Raw genomic sequence first — 21,466 nt, 5'->3', positions numbered from 1 at the left:
TTTTCTGGCTGTTTCTTGCTCACATGTTAAATAAAAGAGTTTAAATCTCTGTTGCTGGATGACAAAGAAGCCTGTCAAAGAATGATGAATATCTTTTTTTTCCTCATAAACTGTAAACATTTTTAAAGTTTTAAAATTGTTTTTAATTTGCACAGTTCAATATTCTGTCTTCCTGTAGGCATTTAAATTAATCCTTCTATCTCAGGGTAATGAGTTCCACATCTGTATCATGTATCAGTCCTGGTTGAGTTTTGGCATCTACTTTGCTTCCAAAGTCTTTCATTTCACAGTTGATATAGTACAGAATGGCATTTTAATAGCTCAGGAGAACAAGTTGCTGTTTCTCTTTAGCAAACATGAATCATGACTTTTGAGATAGTTGTGTTATTTGGTGTTGGTTAAATTTTTTTCTCTGTCTGAAAATTTTTCCACGATGATATAAAGTTGTTTGTTTTTTTTTTTTAATGGACTGTTCTATATGATAGCTAATGTCTGTGTTTGATGAATGCTCTGAAATGAAAGAAAAATGAGATTTGTTTATTTAGAATGCACATCCTTTCCTCTGCAGGATCAGGAATACAAGGTTCAGCAGGACAAGCTTCACATGCAGCGTGCATATGAGAAACAGGTAATATTGCCAGGAAAATTTCCCATCTTCTGCACACCTCCAATTTTGCTCTGTACAGGACTTAAAGGTTTAAATTTTGAAACCCCCAAATAGTAAAATTTGGGAATCCAAGCACTTCATAAGGTTTGGAAAAGAAATTTGACAAAATCAAGGAAGGTTTTAAGCACAGCTGTTTAAGGACAGAGATATCACCTCTGATTTTAGGAACCTGTTGCCAAGGGATGGAGGCTGGGATGGCATTCCCAAAAAAGTGCCCATGGCAGCCTGTCCTGTGTGTGTACACTGCTTGTGGTGGCAGCTGCTGCTTTTGAAAGGATAATGAACTGGATCAAGCCTGGACTGACCCCTGCCACTGCTCATGTGTTCTCCCATACTCCTTTTCCCCAGAATATCTCCACTCCATCCTTCTCCACGTGTTCTCTAGATATTGTCAACAGGCATTGTTTTTACATCAGAAACTTAAAGTAAAAAATGTAATTTTCATCAGAAACACTTCATCTTAAAGCACTTTGCAAATCCTGCCTGCTCTTTTAGACTGGGAACATCAATAGGCTTCAAATTAAACTTCAATTTTAGTGACATTATATGTGCAACTCATGTGCAGCCAGAGGGTGCCTTGGATGCCTGTTTAATTGAAAGGATGTGTTACTCAAACATGTCATTGCCAAATGTGGCAAATTTATAACATAAAATAATGGATTGTGATCCCAGCTACTTGTCACTTGGTAATAGCACTTGTGACATGAATTGTAGGAGGTTTTGGTTTGAGTTAGTTCCTTCTGCTGACTTGAAGTCAAAACATTCTTTGTTCCAGGATCTGCCTTGGTTTAAACCTGGCCTACGTTTGTCTTTTTAGTCAAGTCATGGTTTTATAAATGTTGAACTCAAGAAAAACCCAGGATTTGAGTGATTTGCAGGGCAAAATAAAAAATATATCGTCACAGTTTGACTGAGGTTTGAGGATCTTATGGGAGAAAGCTCCTAAACATGGACTGAGAATGTGTCAGCAGTGCCTCCAACCAGTGAGCCCAGAGAGGGAACTTGGAATTTTGCATCAGTAAACAAGGAAGCAGAGCCTTTCTTTTTACAGATAACTGGACAGCAGTTTGTCCATAAATTCTGGTGTAACTGTTTTCAAACACAAAACTTTGAGAAAGGACGAGAAGAGAAATACCTGTGATTAATCTGTGGATATAAATCCATAAACCAGGATGGATTGGCCCATAAAATAGTAAAACAAGTAAAGGAACTGTGAAGTCTCTGCTGCAATCTGTTCACTTAAAAACCTACCCATTATCTAATAATCTTTATGAGTCTGCAGTGGCTGTTGCCTCTGAGGATACTCAAACATCAAACAAATCATAGGTAGGAACCTTAAATGTCACAGTTTGATTAAATGTCCTTATCTGCTGGATCAGGAACCAGTTAGGCTAAATGGCTTTACAAGCCAAGGAAACACCTGCTTTTTATAAATAATCTACTGCTTGTTTTCCAAGCATTGAGCTCAGCACCAGAAGAGTGACAGATTATTCCTGAGAGCCATTCCCAAGCCACCTGTTGAATATCCAGAACTGGACCAGCTTTGGCAATAGTTTCCTTATTCTCTGATAGATTTGGGGGCTCTGGGAACCCAGCTTAGTGTTCCAGAAGAGAATCTCTGAATTATTTTTGTCACTTGCCTACACACTTAGTAAAACACTTTTTTTTTTTTAATTGTCTTAACAACCTGGAGCATTACAAATGACTGTAGGTGGATAAAGGATTTCCTGTATGTCCCATCCCCACGTTGTTCCTTTTAAATTCCAAAGCAATGCAACTCTTGGATTATGTACAAACTCTTGGACTTAACCTGTCCTTGGCAAAAAAAAAAATCACAAAAACTTGTGGCTTGGACCATGCCTGGGAAGTTGCCAAATTCAAAGGTTTTTGTAACTATTTTTAGGATTATTATTGCTAATTATTCTCTTATCATTATTATTTAGGATAAAGAATGTATCAATGTACAATGTTAATCTCTGCTCTTGCATTTCACATAATTATAGAAATCCATGGATGGCTGTCTTCATCAGTGGAAAAGGAATATGCAGATAAATAATTTTTAGAGTTTAAAATAACATTGATTTATTTTAACTCAGACACTGTTGTGGCTAAAATATATGGTGTTTTTTTCCTTAAATGGCAGATTCATGGCATTCAGAATGATCTGGATAAAGAAAGAGGGGATGCTCAAAAGAAAATTCACCACCTGGAACAGGTTCTGAAGTAAGTGAATATGGAATAATTGTTGAACTATCCCTGGTATTTTAAAATATTTATTTATTAATATTTATTTATTAAATAAACTTATGCTTTATCTCATCTAACTGCCCTCCTATAGTTTTTCCCCTGTTTTTGCACCTTCAGGGTTCTAATCAGCCAGAAAAATGAAAAAGCTAAAGTAAGAACTTTAAAGTAAGAAATTTGTTGACTTTTAAGTGATGGGAATAAAACAGAATTGAGGTTAATGATGTCAGTTGGTCTTGCCCTCTCAAATAAATGGACCCAGGTTCAATGCAGAGTGTATTCATAGGAAACAAATGATCAAAACTAAGACTTGTTTCTTTGGGCTCTTTTAGAAAACTGAAAAAAATTGAAAGATGTATTTATTTTAAGAATATTTTAATTTAGTAAATGATGCTTCTGATTTTATATTTTAGGTCTTATACCCACAAATTACAAGTCTAATTCAGATTTTCCTCTTTGATACAACCCTTCTTTGTGAGAGTACTTGTTCTTTACATGGATCCAAGGCTGGGAGAAGTGCTCTGTAGCAAACAGCTTTCATTAACTGACTTGGAACAGGATTTTTTCCTGACTTTGTCCATGAACAGCTAATCAGGATGCACCAAGTTTGATGTTTTCTGAGCAAGGGAGTGGTTTATGTGCAGCAGATGCACATAGGACAAGATCAGCTCTTGCTATGCTCCTTCCATTTTTGATTATGTAAAGTATTCTTTCCATGTGTTAATCCAGTTTAAAGTCAAAGCTGTGGAAGTAATTTCTAGGGGAAACAGATTATTCTGAAACAAACCAGAAGTTATTTGCTAAAAGTATTCAGTTTAATCACAATGTACCTTATCTAGGCTGGGAGAGGCAAGTAAAGATACTTTTATTCCATAAAAGTGACAGGGCTGAAGTCTGTATTTCTTTATTTCTATAATCTCTGAGGTATTTGGCATAAATAGAGACTATCTTAAATCACTGCAGACATTAATAAAAACTCCAGCTTTTAATCTTTAAATTCTTTACACTGACTATTATTTATAATTTTGGGGAGGTTGAACTGTTATCAGCTGCACTTAATCTTTTAGTATTTTACCATCTGATTTGTTGATAATGAAGTTGCATTAATTTTCTTCCACATCTTTCAAATAATGTGTCAGTTTGCACTTACTTATGTTAATAGAACCAGTCTGGCTTTGCAGCCCCTGGCTCTCAGGGTTGGTCCCCACGTGGGTGCAGAGGAAACTCTCCAGGCAGGATCTGAGAGCTGCTGGGGATTTGGAGGATGTCCTCAGTTATTTCTGCTATTCCTTGGCTGTATTTAAGCTTAGGTGTAGCTTGGAGTTGGAGTAAGGAGTTGAAAGAGTCGAGTTTTAAGTGCTGGTGATGCTCCAAGGGCCGTGAATTCAAACAGTGCTGACAGAGCTCAGCCCCAGTTTGTGCCTCCTGTGGGTGAATCCTGTGGCCAAAACTGGGATGGGTCAGCTCCTGGGATTGGAGAGCCCTGGGGCTGCTCAACAGGCTAAAAATCCTCTGCTGTTCCCCCCACAGCAACTATTCCTGAATGGTTTGTAGAGTCTCTCCTAGTACAAGCTGCTTCTGCTCCTGTGAGTCCCCTCTAAATGAGAATATTCCTTGATCTTGTATTTTTCCCAGAGTCACTTCCATGTCCTGTGGCATTTTGTTTCTCTTGCACTTTTTTATTTTCATTTAATTTTTTTTGATTCAAGGTGTTGAAAATAATGTATAGATTTCTAATATTAAAACATGTATACCTCTCCCAGTTGAAATGGAAAATGTTTAATTGTGGAGATAGTTTACTCTAATAAAACTTTATACTACTGCTCTTTTGATTGTTTTATAACAGGGTTTTGGGTTAATTTTAAGATTAATAATGGGATTAGTAATGCTAATAAGTAATTGAATAGAAATAAAAATTAGCTTTCAAGTGTTTTTTCTGTCTGGAGACAGAAGTTGGCAGATCCATGAGGATGGATTTAGGATCCTGAAAAGATGGTATTTGCAGAAATGCAGTGCCCTAGTCCAGCCCAGCTCATACTCTGCTGGTTGGGATTTCAGCTCTGGCTCTGACCTCTGCATTTCTGCCCAGGGGTGGAACAGACTCCCAGGACAGAGGAACTGCCCATCCTGCAGGGCTTTCTGCAGCTCAAGCCATTCATTCAGCACCAGTGGGTCTTGACAATATTAACATTTTTTCAAAAATGTGCTTTTATATGATATACAAGTAGGTAATAGATAAGGAGCAGTGAGATTTATTTTGGTAGAAATGGATGGCTTCCTTAGGGCTTTGTTTTTTCCATTGCTGCAAAAATTATTATTTTTAGCAATCCCTTCCCATTAATATGAATCCATAACATCCAATGTCTTATATGAAAATGCTTCATTTTGCTGAATTTCTTTAACTGCTTGCAGAATGAAATTAAGTAACTCCAAGCTAAGGCAGACCCAGTAAATTTTTGGGAAAACAACCTTGTCTGAGGTGGGTGAAAATACAGTTCAGCATTTTCAACAGAAACGATGCCTTGTGGAATTGCAGCTCAGAACCAGGAGGTGCCTCAGTGATTTCTCATAAACTGCTTTGATCTGAATGCACTTTGATTCTGAAATGGCCACAGGATTATATCTGGAGGAGCTGCTGAGCTGCAAGCACATAGAAAGGGAAGTGGCAGGCATTTTAGGGGATTTTTGTTATTATTATCATTATTTCCCCAGTGCTGTGACAGCAAACAGTGCTGCTGCTGTTTCAGACATATCCACACCGATGCAGAATGAAAGTGATTTGAGACATTGTGTGGAATAGTAAAATCCACATTCCTGAAAGTGTCTTGCACTTCAAAAATAATAATAAAAAAAAGTAGTATTGCCACAGTTTCAATACAGAATAGGGGTTTACATAGTTTACAGAAGGTTTTTTTCTTCTTCTGAAGTTCATGGTAGAAATATCTGTCAAAAGCAAACCCTTTGCAAAAGAATTGCTCCAACACTTCTGACTTGTGGTGGTGACTTGTAGATATAAAATTTATATTTACTTCTGCAGTGCATGTCACAGGCATTGCCTAATAGCAAAAGTCACTCTAAGAAGTGCTGCAAGGGCTTTTCTAGAATGTCCTTTAAATGGCATTTCTATAAGAACAAAGTTTTCTTGAAAAGCTTCTCTGTAATTACTTGGGGGGAAAGGTTGTTTCTCTAATCCCTGTGGTTTGGTTGCAGAAAATGTGTCATGAGAGTGGGTTGCAAATAGGCTGAATCTCTGCTGTTCTTATCTCTCACAGTGAGGAGTAGGAAATAGAGGTATATAATTTGTCAGAGTATAAACTGAGTAGAATGAAACAGAAAATAAATGAGAAAAAAAAAAACCACGTACCATTTGCTGCTGAAGAGATTGCATAGAAAAGAAAGAAAAGGTCTTGCTGACTTTATGCAGTATTGTTAAACAGCTCTCAGCATCATCTCTTGTGCCTTGTTCTGTGGAATTTGGATGCTTATTCATTCAATATATTTATTTTGCCTTGCTTATATTTTGGTGGCAGATTGTTTGATACTTTTAGTTTTTTATGAGAAATGTATATTTGCTCTAGGGAAATACTCCCCATTTTATTGAAGATTACAACAACACCACCAGCTCAGTTTTGAGGTGGTTTGGTTTTGACACTTGAATTCTGGAGTCATGAGAGATTCCCAGAATGGTTTGGGTTGGAAGGGACCTTAAAACCCATCCCATTCCAGCCCTGCCATGGCCAGGGACACCTCCCACTGTGCCAGGGTGCTCCAAGCCCCATCCAACCTGCCTTGGACACTGCCAGGGACAGGGATGGCACCTGTGTGGCTGCACAGACACATAAAGTTGGTCAGTCTTGAGACTGAGAGATTTTGAACTAATTTACAAAGATCCTGGATAGTTTGATCTGTGATCATCTGTCACCTTCATGGGAAGTGCAGACCACGTTGGTTTCTTCAGGATAAAGGCTGTGACAGTTCTCATGTACTGGAGATAATGAGAATGATAATGAGATAATCAGATCTGATTTAATGCTTTTTGCTTTGCTTGCCTCATACACAAATAATATTTTCATATGGTCCTGAAGTACAGATTCCCTGAGTTCTTGCTCTTCACTTCTGTGGTGTCTGAAGGAAACAAATTTTAAGAAGTCACATTAGGAGAAATGAAATGAAATGACATGAAATGAAATGAAATTCCCCCTGTGCAGATATTAAACACTGCAGCTCCAGGAATGCTTGCACATCTCCACTCCAATCCTCCACAACCTTCTCCCTCTCACTCTTTGCCTTTTTCTCTTTTTTTCAAGTCTGTCTGTGGAGCCAAATCTCATCACTTTGCAAGTGGGGATGATACAGAGCAAATGCTGAGCAGCTGCTTCATTCCAACTCACTCAATAAAATTATTTGTTTACATAAGGAACTACCAACACCTCTTTTTTTCCATGGCTCCTCTATCCCTTGTCTGAACTTGTTTAAAACTCTGGGGAAGAAAGAGGGGCTGAACTGCTAAACTTTTTAGAAACCAGTCAAGCCACTTCTGTCTATGAGCATATTTTCCCAATAGTTTTCCCAGTAGTTTTTAAAGCACACACAGACAATTCTCACAATATTTTTGGGGCTTGTTTAAGGTGACAGATAAAATCTTTCCAGTCATGATGTGGTATGAAGGTGGTGCCTGCAGGTTCAGTAAAGTGCAGAAATGAGAATGATTTGCCTTTCTTTTCTCATACATCCTTGTGTACATGCATGTGGTTTCTGCCATGGGAGTCAAGGAGAAAAAGTTGATTTTTCATTGGAGGTGGTGTTGTGGAGTTTCCTCACTACAGACTTAAAAAGGCTTTTCCCACTGATTTTTGTTACTCCAGTGTGACAGCAGTGCTCTGTGCTTCCCCATACTGGGCTGCTATTTCCAGGGATTTTGTCAGGTGTTCAGTGGTCCTCACCTATATTTTAAATTTGAGGTTGTTTTTTTCAGTGTAGCACAGTTATTTCTGCTACAAGGTTTTGCCTCACAGAAAAAAATTCCCATGGTGTTTATTGAACTTTTCTTCTCTCTGTAATACCACAAAAGCAACAGTGTAAAAGAAGTGAGGGGACATAGATTTGAGAGAAATAAATGGTGAACAGGGAGGGAAAGAGGGAAACAGATGAAGGCAAGGAAAAATAAAGATGTGAAGAGAGCTGGCAGAAGGAGGTAGAATAAATAGCAGTGGAAATAATTTAATTTGTTTGCAATTTACATTTGCATAATTGTTAGATCCCAACATTTTGAAAAGAAGTAAAATCTAAGCTTTTCAAAATATACAGAAGTTACATTTTGAAAAAAAGATGTGATTTACAATGGATATTGAGAATTTGATTCTACCAAGCCCTTTGAGAACTTTATATTTTAACAGCTGCTCCTTCAAATCCTCTTGTATGGGCCTTTTGGAGTGGTGTGCATCAGAAATGCCACTGCACTCAGCAAAACACAACAGCCTGAGACTCATCAGTGCAATGATAAATAAATAAAGGGACTGATAGCTTTTACCACAAGTTAATTTTATATTACTTTTTTCTCCTTTCTTGCTCCTCTAAGTTGAATCCAAATTCTGAGTAATTGCTTGTTGTTGTTAATATTTTCAGGGTAATTGCTTAAGTGGAGCTGTTTTCCTGCAGTTAATTCCATTTTTCCTTGAAAATGAAGTATTTGTGTGTGGAGAGAATTCTTGTCTGAATGGAAAAGCTGTTACTATTTAAAGCTGGAAATAATTAAAGGAATATGAGCAGGCATTGTCTTTAATTCCAAGTGTTGCAATAAAAGAGCATTGTTGAGAGTTTATACTCATGTTCATTGTGTTCATCATTATCTTTTATTAAAATGCTGAGGGTTGTCTTGTTGCAGCATTTGCAATATGATGAAAAAAGCCATGTCTGTGATTTAAAAAGTGGTAATGTGATGTGGTGAGGAGTTGGGATAAAGTTTTACTCTTTAAAACTCTGTGTTTTTTTGGTAGGGTGGGTTTGGTGATTATTTTTGGTTGTTTTTATTTTTTTCTCCTTTAAGAATCAGTGGAAAACCAAGCAGCTGTTCTCCACTTGGTGCTGTGCTTGAGCATCTGAAACCTCTTAGAGCAAACCCAGTCAAAGTTTCCAGCATATTGTAAACACTCCCTAACCCTCACTCTAGGGGCCACAATGTGGAGCATGAACAGAGGGCTCAAAAATATGGTAGCTTTGTTTAATAGTCTCACTTAAAAGCAAAAATAAAGTGTTCTATTAACTATTTACAGCCTTTCATTTTCTTTCCCCCCATTTCTCTGGAGACCTACTGGCAATAATGAAATATGTATTGAAAGGAAGGCTCCAGTTATACCAAAAAAATGTAACAGTTGATTTTTAATCCTTGGCTCTGGGACTGTTACGTCCCTCAAGATGGTTATAGAGATATCACATGACATCTTTTTAGTGAAAACAACTGTGAAACTGGTTTGATATGGCACACAGTTTATGAAATGAAAATATTGCCAGGTGAGGAGCATTGCTGTATCATGCTGTGGCATTTCATTAATTGCTGTAAATTACTCTTCTAATCATTAATGTAGTTAAGGATTATCATGGTGGCATTGACTAAGTGAATATACAAATAATCAACACTAATGACAGAATTGTTCCCTTGTTACTCCAAATGCTTCCCTCTCACATCAGTGTGGTTTTCAGATTTCTTATTTTCCTTATTTCAAGATTATACAATGCTCAAAACGTTGATGAAATGAGAAAAGCTAAAGAAAGTCAGACAGATGATTGAATTCAATTACTGATTGTTAAAAAGTATGAAATGTTTCAGGCTGTCACCTCCTTTGGGTCACTTAAAACCATCTACAAAATAGTACAAGGAAAAGCTTTGTTCCTTGTTGCTCGATGATTGTGATTGCTCTGCTTCAATTACATTTGATAATCTTAATTTTGCTTTTACTTTTCATGGGCCTTGTACAACATTCCTTCAGCTTCAGCAACAATGCAACCAACCTTCATGGAGGAGTTGAAGTTGATAATTCAAACAATACTTTTAAGGAAAAAATTGTCACAATCTGTGTACTCTGGGAAAGAAGAAAACAATGAGCCAAGCAGACACTCATGGTTCCCCAGAATTAAATATATTTATTATCTACTACAACATGAATACTATTACTTGAATTCTGAACTAACCAATTATTTTAACCATAAAAATAGTCACCTTAAGTCAGTAGAGTGACAGGATGAATTCTGAGCCCTTGTTCCCCCTTAACAATCTTATTCCTGGCAGTTCATCCTCAGCATCTTTGGTTTGCCAACCTCTGTTGGCTCTGTCACCCTTCACACCCCCTGGGCTGTGCTTTGTTAGTGTTAAGTGATTCTCCTTGCCTGGCTCTGTGCTGTGCCTGGTCATTTCTCACATAGTTTGTCCTTGGATGGTTTATTTTATTCACTCCCAGCTCTCAGTGCCACAGTGCTGTTCTCTGATCTCCATCTTTGCCTTCTCTGCTCCTCCTCTCTGGGTACCTCATGAATCTCTTTGCTGTCTGTGCTGACTTTCTGGGCCACCTTTAATTACAGCCTGTGTCCCCTTTTCCAAGCCATTATCTACACCTGTCTCTAATTCTGCCCTCTGTGTTGTCCTTGCTGGGTCTGTGGTCTCAGCTTGGGAAAGCCATGACTATTTAATCTGTGTTCTAATCCTCCTCCCTTGATAACTGAGCCTCTGTGCTCTTTCATGTATGTGGTGGATCTATATCCTGGAGACAGTTTCTGCAGTCTGGAGCAAAATTATCAAGTTTTCCTTTCCAGCCACATTTACAACACTTGCTCAGCTTTTTAACCCACATCACATTCATCATTTGGCAGTTGCTGCTTTATTCTGTTTGCACAGCACCTAGCACAACAGTGCCCTGTCATTATTGTCATGAGAAATAGTTATAATAATTATTAGTATGTTTAACCAATGTCTACTTAATTTGTGAGCCATTAATTTTGAATGTAATGCATTATTCTTATTTCAGTGTGATACTTCACACGTGGAGTAGTACTTGCTCTGAATTCATTAATGGTTAAAAGGAGTGATTTAGTTTGTTAATGTTATCTCATGATTTATTTAAAACATAAGTATATAGTTTAAAACAATAATTGGATTGTAAATATCTTCCATTGTTGGAGCTTACTTGAAGGAATGCAGACCAGCTTTTTGATGTTAACATCTCAAATTATGCAAACTGTAAACAATATTAAGTGGATTGGTACTTTTTCTCATAAAGACAAGCTCATTTTATTCTTAAAATTGGGGAACACTTTTTATTTTTATTTATTTCTTTGAAATGATGAAACAAGTTAGAATGCTTTCTAACAACTCCGAAATATTAAAGTGCCCAGGGACAGGATAGGGATGATGTTTTGAAGGCAATAAATATTTCAGCTTCACATTTCAGTCTTTCTTCTTCACTGCTTTGATCTGGCTTTGGTTTAGTTATCATTCTGCTTGAATGACTTCACACTGTCTCTCTTCCTCTCCACACCAAAAAGAAGAAGTGTTCTGCACATATTCCATATGTTTGGGGCTGGCCTGGCAGGAGAGCCCTGGCTGTTCCTTGTTTTTGGTGGGAATCCAGCCCATGCAGGAGGATGCTCCAGCCACAGCTGGATGGGTGCAGTCAGACCCAAAGCTGTTACTGAGCTATCACTGTGTGCTAAAAACAGAGCAGGAAAAGCAAAATTGATTTTTGTGTATTCACACATTTGGCATTGTTCTGTAACAATTAACCCATTAACACCTTCTTTTACAGATAGTGGTATTTTAGGCCTGGATACATTATTTATGGGTTCATATTACATATTTATATTTAGTTATTTACAATTCATATTTATGTAGTGCAATATCTGCATGCTAGAAGTTAGGTCAGAGGGGCTGTTGCAGGGAGTGGTTTTTACTGGTTGTGTCACTAAAAAATAGTAAAATGGCTCTGGTTATAAATTTAATTAATTAATTAATTAAACTGCTGCAATTTTGAGGAGTCCTGGCAGTACCAGAGCATCTCCATGTGAGGGACTCTCTGGGATCAGAAGCAGGATCATGGGTCTGCTTAAATTTCCCTATGTAAAGTCAAATGTATGTGTCTGTACACTGGATGGGTCCTCATATCTGTAGACACTGAAGATACAAGGTGAAATTCCCAAATTCTGGTTTTCATGGGAAATTTGGGTATGTTTTGATGCAGATTGTGTTTTCAGCTACACAGTTTGCTGTGTATTATGTAAGAAATTGTGTTCATGTGGGCTTTTTTTAGGGGTTTTAATTTTAGTTCTGAATAGATTAGAGTATGTATAATGTGGGAATGGCAGGACAGCCTGGCCTCGATCTCAGCACCAGCAGTGGGGCTGCAGGCTCAGCCCTGAGTCTGCTTTTCCCACAGCTCATCTCTCAGGATTTGGTTTTGAGTACCCTGTGGGAAGCAGAGGGTTGGACTCAGTGTGGGTCCCTTCCAACTCGAGATATTCTGGGATTCCTGTTTATGTCCAGGCACAAACCCAGAGTCAAAACAACCTGGGAGAGACTTAGACAAGGGATGGAGCCTCTCCCTCTTGTGGAGTCCATCAGAATTTAAGTTTCAGAAGCTGATTCAGTGGCAAAATAAATCTTTATAAACATTCCTTTCTCTGCTTCTGTTCTCCAGCACAGGATTCAATGGGCTGAGCTTCCAGCAGGTTCTGGAAACCTGGAGAAGAATTTGCCTATTTGTGAATCAAAGCCTGGTATAATTTTACAAGAAAACACGAGGAGTTTCACAGTCTAGTACTATTTTCCATGTCACTGAAAACCTCTCTAAGCAACACACAGGGAGCTTGGGTGTGGATTTTGTTCCTGGGGTGTGAAACTCTGTCCCTGTGAGCCATGGGGGTTCCTGTGTTCAGGTGTGCTGGCACCAAATGTCTCCAGGGTTTTAATTTGTTGGTGAGGCTGAGACCCAGCCTGGTTCATCTCCTGCTCCTTGTGCTGTTGGTGAGCCCTTGCTGGTTCAGGGAATGGTGGGAGCCCTCCAGGAAGGTGCTGATTCATCCAGCATTTGCTGGGACATCCCAAATTTAATTAACCTTTGCTGTTAACCATGAACTGCCCTGTGTTTTGTTCCTGCAGTGCTGTAAAGTCTCACTGTATTTAGTTGTTACCTCTTGGAAGGCATTTTACAGAGCAGGACAAATATTTATGATTGAGCATGAAGGGGAAGCACATAAGATTTTTGTATTTCCCATTTATCAGTGCACTTCAGGGTGCTGATTTCTGAAATTCAAATTCTGGACTTCACAGTCAACTTTCCTGAGATGGTTTGTGCTGTGTAAGACTCTTAATTCCATTGCCATGTCCTTTATAAACTGAAACAAAAGGAATTTGCTGCTTTTTAAATTGGGGGCAAAGAGTAAATTCACCCTGTTTTTACATTCAGGCCGGCTCAGCTTTAGGGGATTTAAGTGATGTAATTGTATTGTATTGGGCCCCACAACTAGCCCAACTGAAAAAAATAATCTTCAAAGTGAATATTTTAGTGCTTCATGCAAGGCACATTGCTTGGTGTCTTGGGAAAAAAAGTGAAGCTTTTCTTATATTTGTGAACCGAGGGCCATTGTTGTACAGGTTTTCTAAGCTTCTGTTCAAATCTGACCTGCACAAAAAATAGAGAGTGCTGGCTCCCACATCCTTAAAAATGAAGTTTTTTTCCAACTTATAATGAGATGTTGTATTTATTCATGGGATTAAGTCCTTAAAAGAAAGGAAGGTGCATAAAACCACGTTCCTAGAAGTTTATGTTGTAATATTTCAAATTAAAAATATTTTCCTAAGGAAGAAGATGCACAAATTTGGAGCCTCACTAAGACCACAAGGACTGATATCTTGTCCTTTTATGTTTAGAGTTGTTGTGTTTCCATCTGACTGGACCAAAGTTGTCCCAGTGTCTCCTGGCACTTGGCAGTGTGGATGTGTTTGAATAAGCTTTGATTTTTGGTTTTGCTTCCAGTGTGGAGTGGAATTATTAGATGTGATTTGTTATCCAGGGCCCATTGCTGAATTATGGATCTTTGGGAGGAGAAGTGGATGTTTTCCCCTCTCCATGGTCTCTCCAAGCTAACAAATGTGGGCAGAGCATGTTCAGAACGTGTCCTTAGATTTTGTTGTTGGAGAGGGGAGTGATGTGCTTAATGTAATTCAGTGTCAAACAGCTGTAAAATTAAAAATATCTGTATTCAGCAGCTGCCTGGAATGTGGGATTTGGGGGATAACTGAGCCAAACAGCAGGAGCAGGTGGATGACTGACCCATGAACCAATTCCTGTCACTTGGAGCTCTGGAGGTGTCACTGGTGTGCCCGTTCTGAGGAATGCTGGAGGAGTTTTGTACTTGGCATTTGGATCTTTTCGATACTCTGCAGGAGGAACTTAAATCCTAAATAGTATTTTGCCATTTGAGTTTAGATGGGGAAAGAAATGTTGATTTTGGTAGTGATGTTTTTTTGCTGTGTGATATTTATTGTCTCATAAATGAGTGGGGAATGTGGTGGCTTAGGTTGGCACAGATGTGCTTCCCCCTCAAAGGAGTGTAGGAAATGGAAACAATGAGGCTGTAGAAATAAAGCATATCTGGAGGGGTGATGGATGCTCTCTAGCAAATCTGAAGGTAATTTGCACAGGTCTTCTAAGAACACAAAACCAAAACCCCAAAACAATCATCACCAAAACTGATATAGGATTTTGTTCTGTTTTCCTCCAGTTTCTGCTGGGGAAGAAAGGCATTTTCCTTTTTATGTAAGGAGAGGAGCAGTCTCCCTATTCTCAATTATTCCATGTGAGTGAGTTGCCAAAATAAAATATTTTTTATTTTTTTAAATATGCATCACGAATAAAAAACGTCTAGAAGTAAACAGCAATGCACTGACTCAGGGCTTGTGGCATTTCTTTGATCTCTCTGCTAATGGAATTACCCTGCTCTCCTGCACTGCAAACAGCCTCTTTGTGAAGATGTGGGATTATGTTCTTTGTCCTATTGTCAAAGTCTGCTCTGCAAACCACAGAAGAGGATGTGAATACTGTAACTTTGGGCTTGGCAGCTTCCTGACCTTTGTGAAAGGCTCGCTCAGTGCTGCAGCAGCTCCTCCAGTGACAGACGAGATGAATTAGCCGGGCTTTTCCGTCTCTTACGTGTCAGATTCTTTGTTTTATATGGAAATAATTTCTGTCAAAATGGGGAATTTATCGTGAGCTACTTCCTCTGCCTGGAAAATGAAAATGTCAGGCCCAGGTCTGTTTGAATGTGTCTTCTGTTACAAGCCATGGGTGGAGCCAGCTTTGTCCCTCGATGCCACCATCGAGTTCTCCAGTGTGTGAACACAAAGTCAGGCAGCTTTGCTGACCTGTGGCAGTAGGAACATGTCACCAAAAGTTAATAACAAAACCTGTAACAAGTTAATAAAAGTTAGTAATATTTAAGGACTCACATCAAAGTTTCTGAAATATTTATAAGTGACCTGAACTTTTGTCTGTGTTGTGTCAACATGGTGAGTGTCTCTTATCTTTTCATGTGAATCTTTTAATATATTTGAATGTACATAAAATATCACAGAAACATTACTATTGATGCACATCCAGTCTGAAAAAACCCATCCTGAGATGTATCAGGTTTAATATGTCAAATAGTGTAGGCTGTTGATATGAAATATCTTTGCAGAGAGATTTAACATCTGTCATTACTGGAGAGGCTGAATAGACATCACAGCATTATGACTTTCTAATAGATTAAGAAGGAGCCACGTGTCACACATTGCCCTGCTTTGCATTTTGATTTATGACAAGCAGGGAATAATCCTGCACCTTGTCTGAGCAAAGATGGCGCCGGGATCATTTTCTTGTTTGTTTTTTTTTTTTTAATCTGGAAAGGCAATCATGCTAAGAAGAGTTTGTTTAAGTGTGAAGTCTAATTTATTATTATTTATTTCTTGTTGCTATTATTAAATTTTATTAATTAGATGAGATGAATAAAGGGGGTTCTACAGTGAGTAGAGGGCCATTGAAGTGAAGAGAGGCTTTGAAGGTGGAGGTTTTGTTGTGAGCTGTGGACGCCGTGTTTGGGCGTGTGAAATTCAATCGGAGAAAGCGAAAATAACTCGGGCCTTCCATCGCCTGCTTCAAAGCCCTGCGAAGGGAAGTTGGGCAGAAGCTGGGACAGGAAATTGAAATCTGAATACTATTTTAAACTGATGGGGTTAAAGGCCTCTCTTTTACACCAGCACACTTGTTCTTTTATTTGATAGTTGAACTCTGAAAATTTTCTGTGACTTTCTAGGGAGAAGGAGGAGCAGCTGAGGCGGGTGACGGAGGTACAGAGGCTGCAGGCCCAGCAGGCAGGCGCTGCCCTGGAGGAGTTTAAGCGGCAGGTGGAGCTGAACTCAGAGAAAGACTCTGCAGAAATGAAACAGCGGGTGAGGAGGTCACAATGCCAGCCTTTCTGAAACTCTGGCGCAGTGGGATAGCGGATTCTGATCTTATCATGCCAGAAACATGCTCCACTTGAGAGTGCTACATCAAAATCTCTCACAATGTAGTGTCTTTGCAGCGAGTCAGAAAGGGATGGTGGCGGCTGTTTCATCTTTCTGACAAAGCCAGAATTGTCATTGTTAGAAAGATATCTGCAGTTGTGATACTGATTAGGGATTTTTCAGGAGTGAGAGTATAAAGTGTTAGTTTATACACCCTATGGAACAACGCTTGTCATTTCCCACTTAAATGTGGCTCTTCCTACTCTTTTCCCAGCGACCGTGTCTTCCATTAATGAGCTCCTGTAATCAGTTTGAGCCCAAACAGGGGCAGAGCCATGGTGGCTGCTGGCAGTCATGTGCACAGGATGGAAAAATCCACTTTTCTGTCCCTGAAAATCAGGGATTTTAGTGGCTTAAATTTCTTATGGAGCAAACAGTAGTTAAACCATTCTCCTGGGAGTTTATAAAAATGAGTGAAATGAGGAACAAGCAATAGGTGATCAAAAAGAAAGGGAGAGAAGGGATATTTCCTTAACTCCTCATGTGGTTGAGATCTCCAGACAGAACTCCAGTTTGTAATCCTGGATTACAAATTCCAGCCTCACCTCCCTTGACCAAACCTCTCTGCTGGCAGGAGGGTGACTGGAGTGGGTGGCTGAGAGTGCTGCCCTAGGACTGAAATTCCCTTTTTGTTGTTCTCAGAGTTTTTTTAAAATCTTCACTGCTGATATTTTTAAGACCCGTGCAGACAGCAAATAATAGAATTTGGAAATTAAAAAAAAAACAAGAAGCAATTTATAAAAGCAAGATGTGTTCAGCAAACCAGAGCCACAAGAGCAATACAACAAACCCTACAGTTTTAATCTGGCACTTTCCTGCAATTTCTTCATGATGACTTCAAATAATATCCTAGTTCTACTCCTAAAGGGATGGTGTATAATTCTAAAAAGGATAATAATAGTTTCATTCACTTAAAAAGCCTTCAGCAAAGAAAACCAATCCAGAACATAAGAAAGTGCAAAAGAATTTGGAAAACATGGTCAATGACAGTACATTTCTTTCAGAATATTGCTGCATTCTGGGAAATTTTGAAAATCAATTTTACTATAAACCAGAGGTTTACTCTTTCCCTGTTTGGATGCTAAAATCTAGAAATATAAATGATATTGTACAGTTGAGTGGTTTTGGTCTACAGGAGCCAAGGTCCAAGGAAATACATGAAAGGAGCACTGCTGAAACTCTCTCTTCATGATTTTGACCTTTCTCACTCCTCTGCATCCATGTACTCTTAGATAAATCCCCCAGTACATGGGAACACACTGGAAAATTCTGTGTTTTGTGGTGAGGTGGGATGTATCACTTTACAAAACAGCTGCAGTAGCCATAGCAACACTGTCCTTTCATCTGCATTAGGAATACTGGGCTTTAAACTCATTTTTGGGTGAGATAAAGTTGATTATGGAGATGAGTAGGATGGGCTCATTTTCAGTTTTTGCAATCAATATTTGATTCTTTAGTTTGGCTCTATGATAAGGGCATTTATTTTGCCATCTGCTTCCTATTTTGTCAAGCTTGTGATTATTAAGAGTCACCTGATGTCCACTGGTGGGTGGGTGGCATGTGTTTAACTGCAAGATCTGCATTTTTTCCAGTAGTAACTAAAAAAAAAGAGAAATAATACACAGACCATGTCATGGTCCTGTAGATCTGGGGCTTCCTGGGTTTGGCAAATAATGATCAAGAGCCTTTGTTGTAGTTGTTTGAAGCAGATGAACGTGACCTAAAGAATAAACTGTAGATTTAAAGCATCTTTGCATATGTTTTTACTATTTCACTTTTTAGAACATTTTCATTCTCTTAAAAAAAGCCTCCCTTAGTGCAGTAACAAGATCTGTTATTTTTCTGGGTTTTATTGACCTAAGTAAAATATGGACATGCAATTTAAGTAAGTTTGGAGCTGGAAGAAAATTATTCAGAAAACATTGATTGCAGTCCCTCTTCTTAATGGCAGGTAGTAGCAGTGAGGTTCAGGAACTGATTCTTCAGTGCTCTCTTTTTCCACTTTCTGTTTGGCCAACTAATTCTACTCCAGTCCCTTCCTTTCCTGCTGGAGTACTCTGCAATAAAATGCTTTTCCCACTCCTAGTGCTGCCTTTTCTCCTCCTTCCTGGCTGGGGAGTGATGTCCAGGCCAATTGGCACAGACATCTGTTGAACACTGAGCACTCCCTTAGGCCAAGCAGGATTTTGGCTTGTGGTTCAGAAATTCATGATTTTCTTCTTTTTGTGGAGCAGATGGGCTTGTGGTCCTTCAAAACCCTCCACCTCTTTTCTCTTTTTAGGGACACAGTTTATTCACTGCTTATGTTGGGATCTAGATCTAAAAGTCATTGATGAGTGCACTGCAGCAGAGTTACATCTATATATTTACATATATTCCCTTGGAAACATGCCTGATGTACAGCTAACAGTTCTGCTTTTGATACAAAAGCCTTTGTTAATTGAGTTGTGAAATTGCTTCCTTGATGCTGCGTGCTGGAATCTGTGGGACTCATTATTCATAGGCGATGACTATCTTCAGAGGACTTAACTTGCAGCCAAATAATTCTCTTTTAAGTTATTTAAAGTTATTTTCTGATTTAATGTAAACTGGCTTTAAATGTGTAGTTTATGCTCTGACTCGCACATGATTTCCCTTGAATTTCCACAGGCAGTGTATTTTTAAGTGAAATATATTTGAGTCTTAAATATGTCTAGAGAAAATATTTACTTCATTTTGATGGGATATTCAGCACTGTTGAGTGAAAAACTGAGCCAATCCTTTGTAATTAGGGAGTGGCAGAACAGTGATCACTATGTCCTTGAGCAGCTAATAATCCTGTAGAGACTGAATATTCATTTCCACCACATACAAATGGAGTTGTTATCATTCCCAGCTAGTGACATTCTCCTCTTTGATGGTTTACAAACAACTGTAGAAATGTCAGAACATTTCAAGCTATGCTTTTCTTTTAAAAAAAAAAAAAAATTAAATATTCCCTTTCTTTTCCCATGTAGATAGCAGAGGTTGAAGCAGATCTAAGCAGATCAAAATTGCTCCGGGAAAAGCAAGCCCAAGAATTCTCCAGGCAGTTGGATGAGATCAAGAAAAATTATGAACAACAGGTCAGTTGCTTTGCTCCTCCAGGTGGAGGGGAGAAAACACCCTTTCCTGCAGCTGTAGGTCACTGCTGCTGTCCTTCCTATAAAAACACAATTTATAGACACTCAGAGTTTCGTGATGGGGATAGAGGGGGGAGAACCTACACAGAAAATACTTTTTGTTTCCTCTTCACTGTCCTTTGTACCTCCAACTCTTTCAAATTGTTTCCCAGGCTTACAGGTGGCAACACCTATTTTCATAATCACCAGGTTCAATTATTTAATGCATTATCTGTGTCTCTTCTTGTCAAGAAACAGGGGCTCATTCTTTTTATCATTTTTGACACAGGGAGTGTTCAGTACAAATGCTTATTTTGGCCCACTGATCCTGATTTTCTTCTTTGTAATGTAATTTCAGGGTTGGGAAAAATACTCAGGAAATGTTTGGGTGGAGACAAGAAAGTTTTGTTCAGTAGTGCTGTGAAATGTAAGGGGGGAAAAAGCAGAAGTGGGGAAATTGTGGTATGATACAGACCTGGGAGCTGAGAAGCTGCAGCACCAGGCACTGGTGTGAGCTGGCACTTGGTCACAAAACTAAAGTGGCCTTTGTTGGTAACACCTGCTGGAGGATTGAAAGGGGGTTTTTAGTACTTTGTAGGACTGATGTGGTTAATCCATAAAAATTCTCTCCTACCACTGTTCTTGTGTGGATCTAAGCTTGCATTTCCAGCAGGGAAATGTGGTTTAATTTCTGTTTATCTTCTGTGAGGATGAAACGCTGTGGTTGCCTTTGGTGCCAGGCCTGCTCTGGTCCATCTGGAAGGGGCTTTTTAGGGAATTAAGGACCAAGATCACTTTGGTAGGTGTTGAGAGACCCCAGCTCTGTGCTGGGGAGGAACAATGGTGTGTTTTGTGTGTGGCTCTTGGAATAGAAGGGAGTTTGTTGGCTCAGATCAGAGCATCTTCCCTGTCCTCGCTCAGAACTCTCAACGTCCCCACTTGTGCTGCCACCTGACAGAGGTGACATACTGACCTCTGGAAGGGTGAGGGACATCTCACAGGTGTCCACCTTAACTGGGGGATGTTCTTTGTGGTGATTCCTGCATTTAGTGATTCAGAAGTCGTCAGAGATACTGGGGGCTTGAGCAGGAAAGGTGAGGAAGTTTGGTGTGTCAGGGACACGCTGAAAGGAGGATGGGAGTGCCAGGGTCAGTTGGACATCTGCCTTAAACTGGAATTCTTTATTGAATCCTATTTTCACATCATTTTAGTGATGTGGTTGGCTTTTTTCTTTACAGTTCTCATAATTTGTAGTGCATCTTCAAAGTCCAAAGTAAGCATTTATTCAAAGATTTTGTTCCCATTTTCCCATCCCAGATTTTAACCTGTAGAGAGAAATGCTAGCCTGCAGTGTATCAGGAGTTACAATATTCCTCTTCCTACCTACAAATGGTAACTTTGTTTTTTACTATCCATGGTAACATCCACCAAGCCAGATAAACTAAAGGCAAATGATAATGTCTCATATTGTCATAGTTTGGTTTTATGTGTCTTCTTATATTCAGACCTTCCAGAGTCTGTGTCAAATAAACTCACAAAGCAAGAAATTAATATGAGAGCTAAAATTTTTTTGGTGAATCTATTCTGTGACAATGTTGATATTGTGGTAAACATCAGTGAAAACATTTTTCACTGTTTACTGCTTCCCATTTATTTTATTTAGGATAGCTGCTTTTACTATAAGAAAGAACAGCTAAGCTTTATGAGACATCACTGGAACCCAAGGGCTTCAGCCCTAAACAGCTAAACAATGAGAGCCTCAGAGGAATTTTCATTGGAATCCTGTTTATGCCCTTTTTAAAAATTTATTTCTCTTTGTACTTC

At 38.9% G+C, this 21,466-nt stretch overlaps 1 protein-coding gene across 5 annotated transcripts in view; it reads left to right on the top strand.

The window, feature by feature from the left end:
• CEP112 (centrosomal protein 112) overlaps positions 1 to 21,466 on the top strand; it is a 151,708-nt gene that overhangs the window by 36,427 nt on the left and 93,815 nt on the right. For all 5 annotated transcript variants that reach the window (XM_056506104.1, XM_056506103.1, XM_056506101.1 and 2 more), the window contains 4 exons: positions 569 to 628; positions 2,811 to 2,890; positions 16,250 to 16,385; positions 19,499 to 19,606. In XM_056506104.1, the coding sequence (XP_056362079.1) occupies positions 569 to 628; positions 2,811 to 2,890; positions 16,250 to 16,385; positions 19,499 to 19,606 (384 nt within the window). The remainder of the gene's footprint in view (positions 1 to 568; positions 629 to 2,810; positions 2,891 to 16,249; positions 16,386 to 19,498; positions 19,607 to 21,466) is intronic.

This window comes from Oenanthe melanoleuca, chromosome 18 (genome assembly GCF_029582105.1).
Source record: "Oenanthe melanoleuca isolate GR-GAL-2019-014 chromosome 18, OMel1.0, whole genome shotgun sequence".
Taxonomy (NCBI): Eukaryota; Metazoa; Chordata; class Aves; order Passeriformes; family Muscicapidae; genus Oenanthe; species Oenanthe melanoleuca.
The sequence above is the reverse complement of the archived record's forward strand: the minus strand, read 5'-3'. Positions and strand labels throughout refer to the sequence as shown.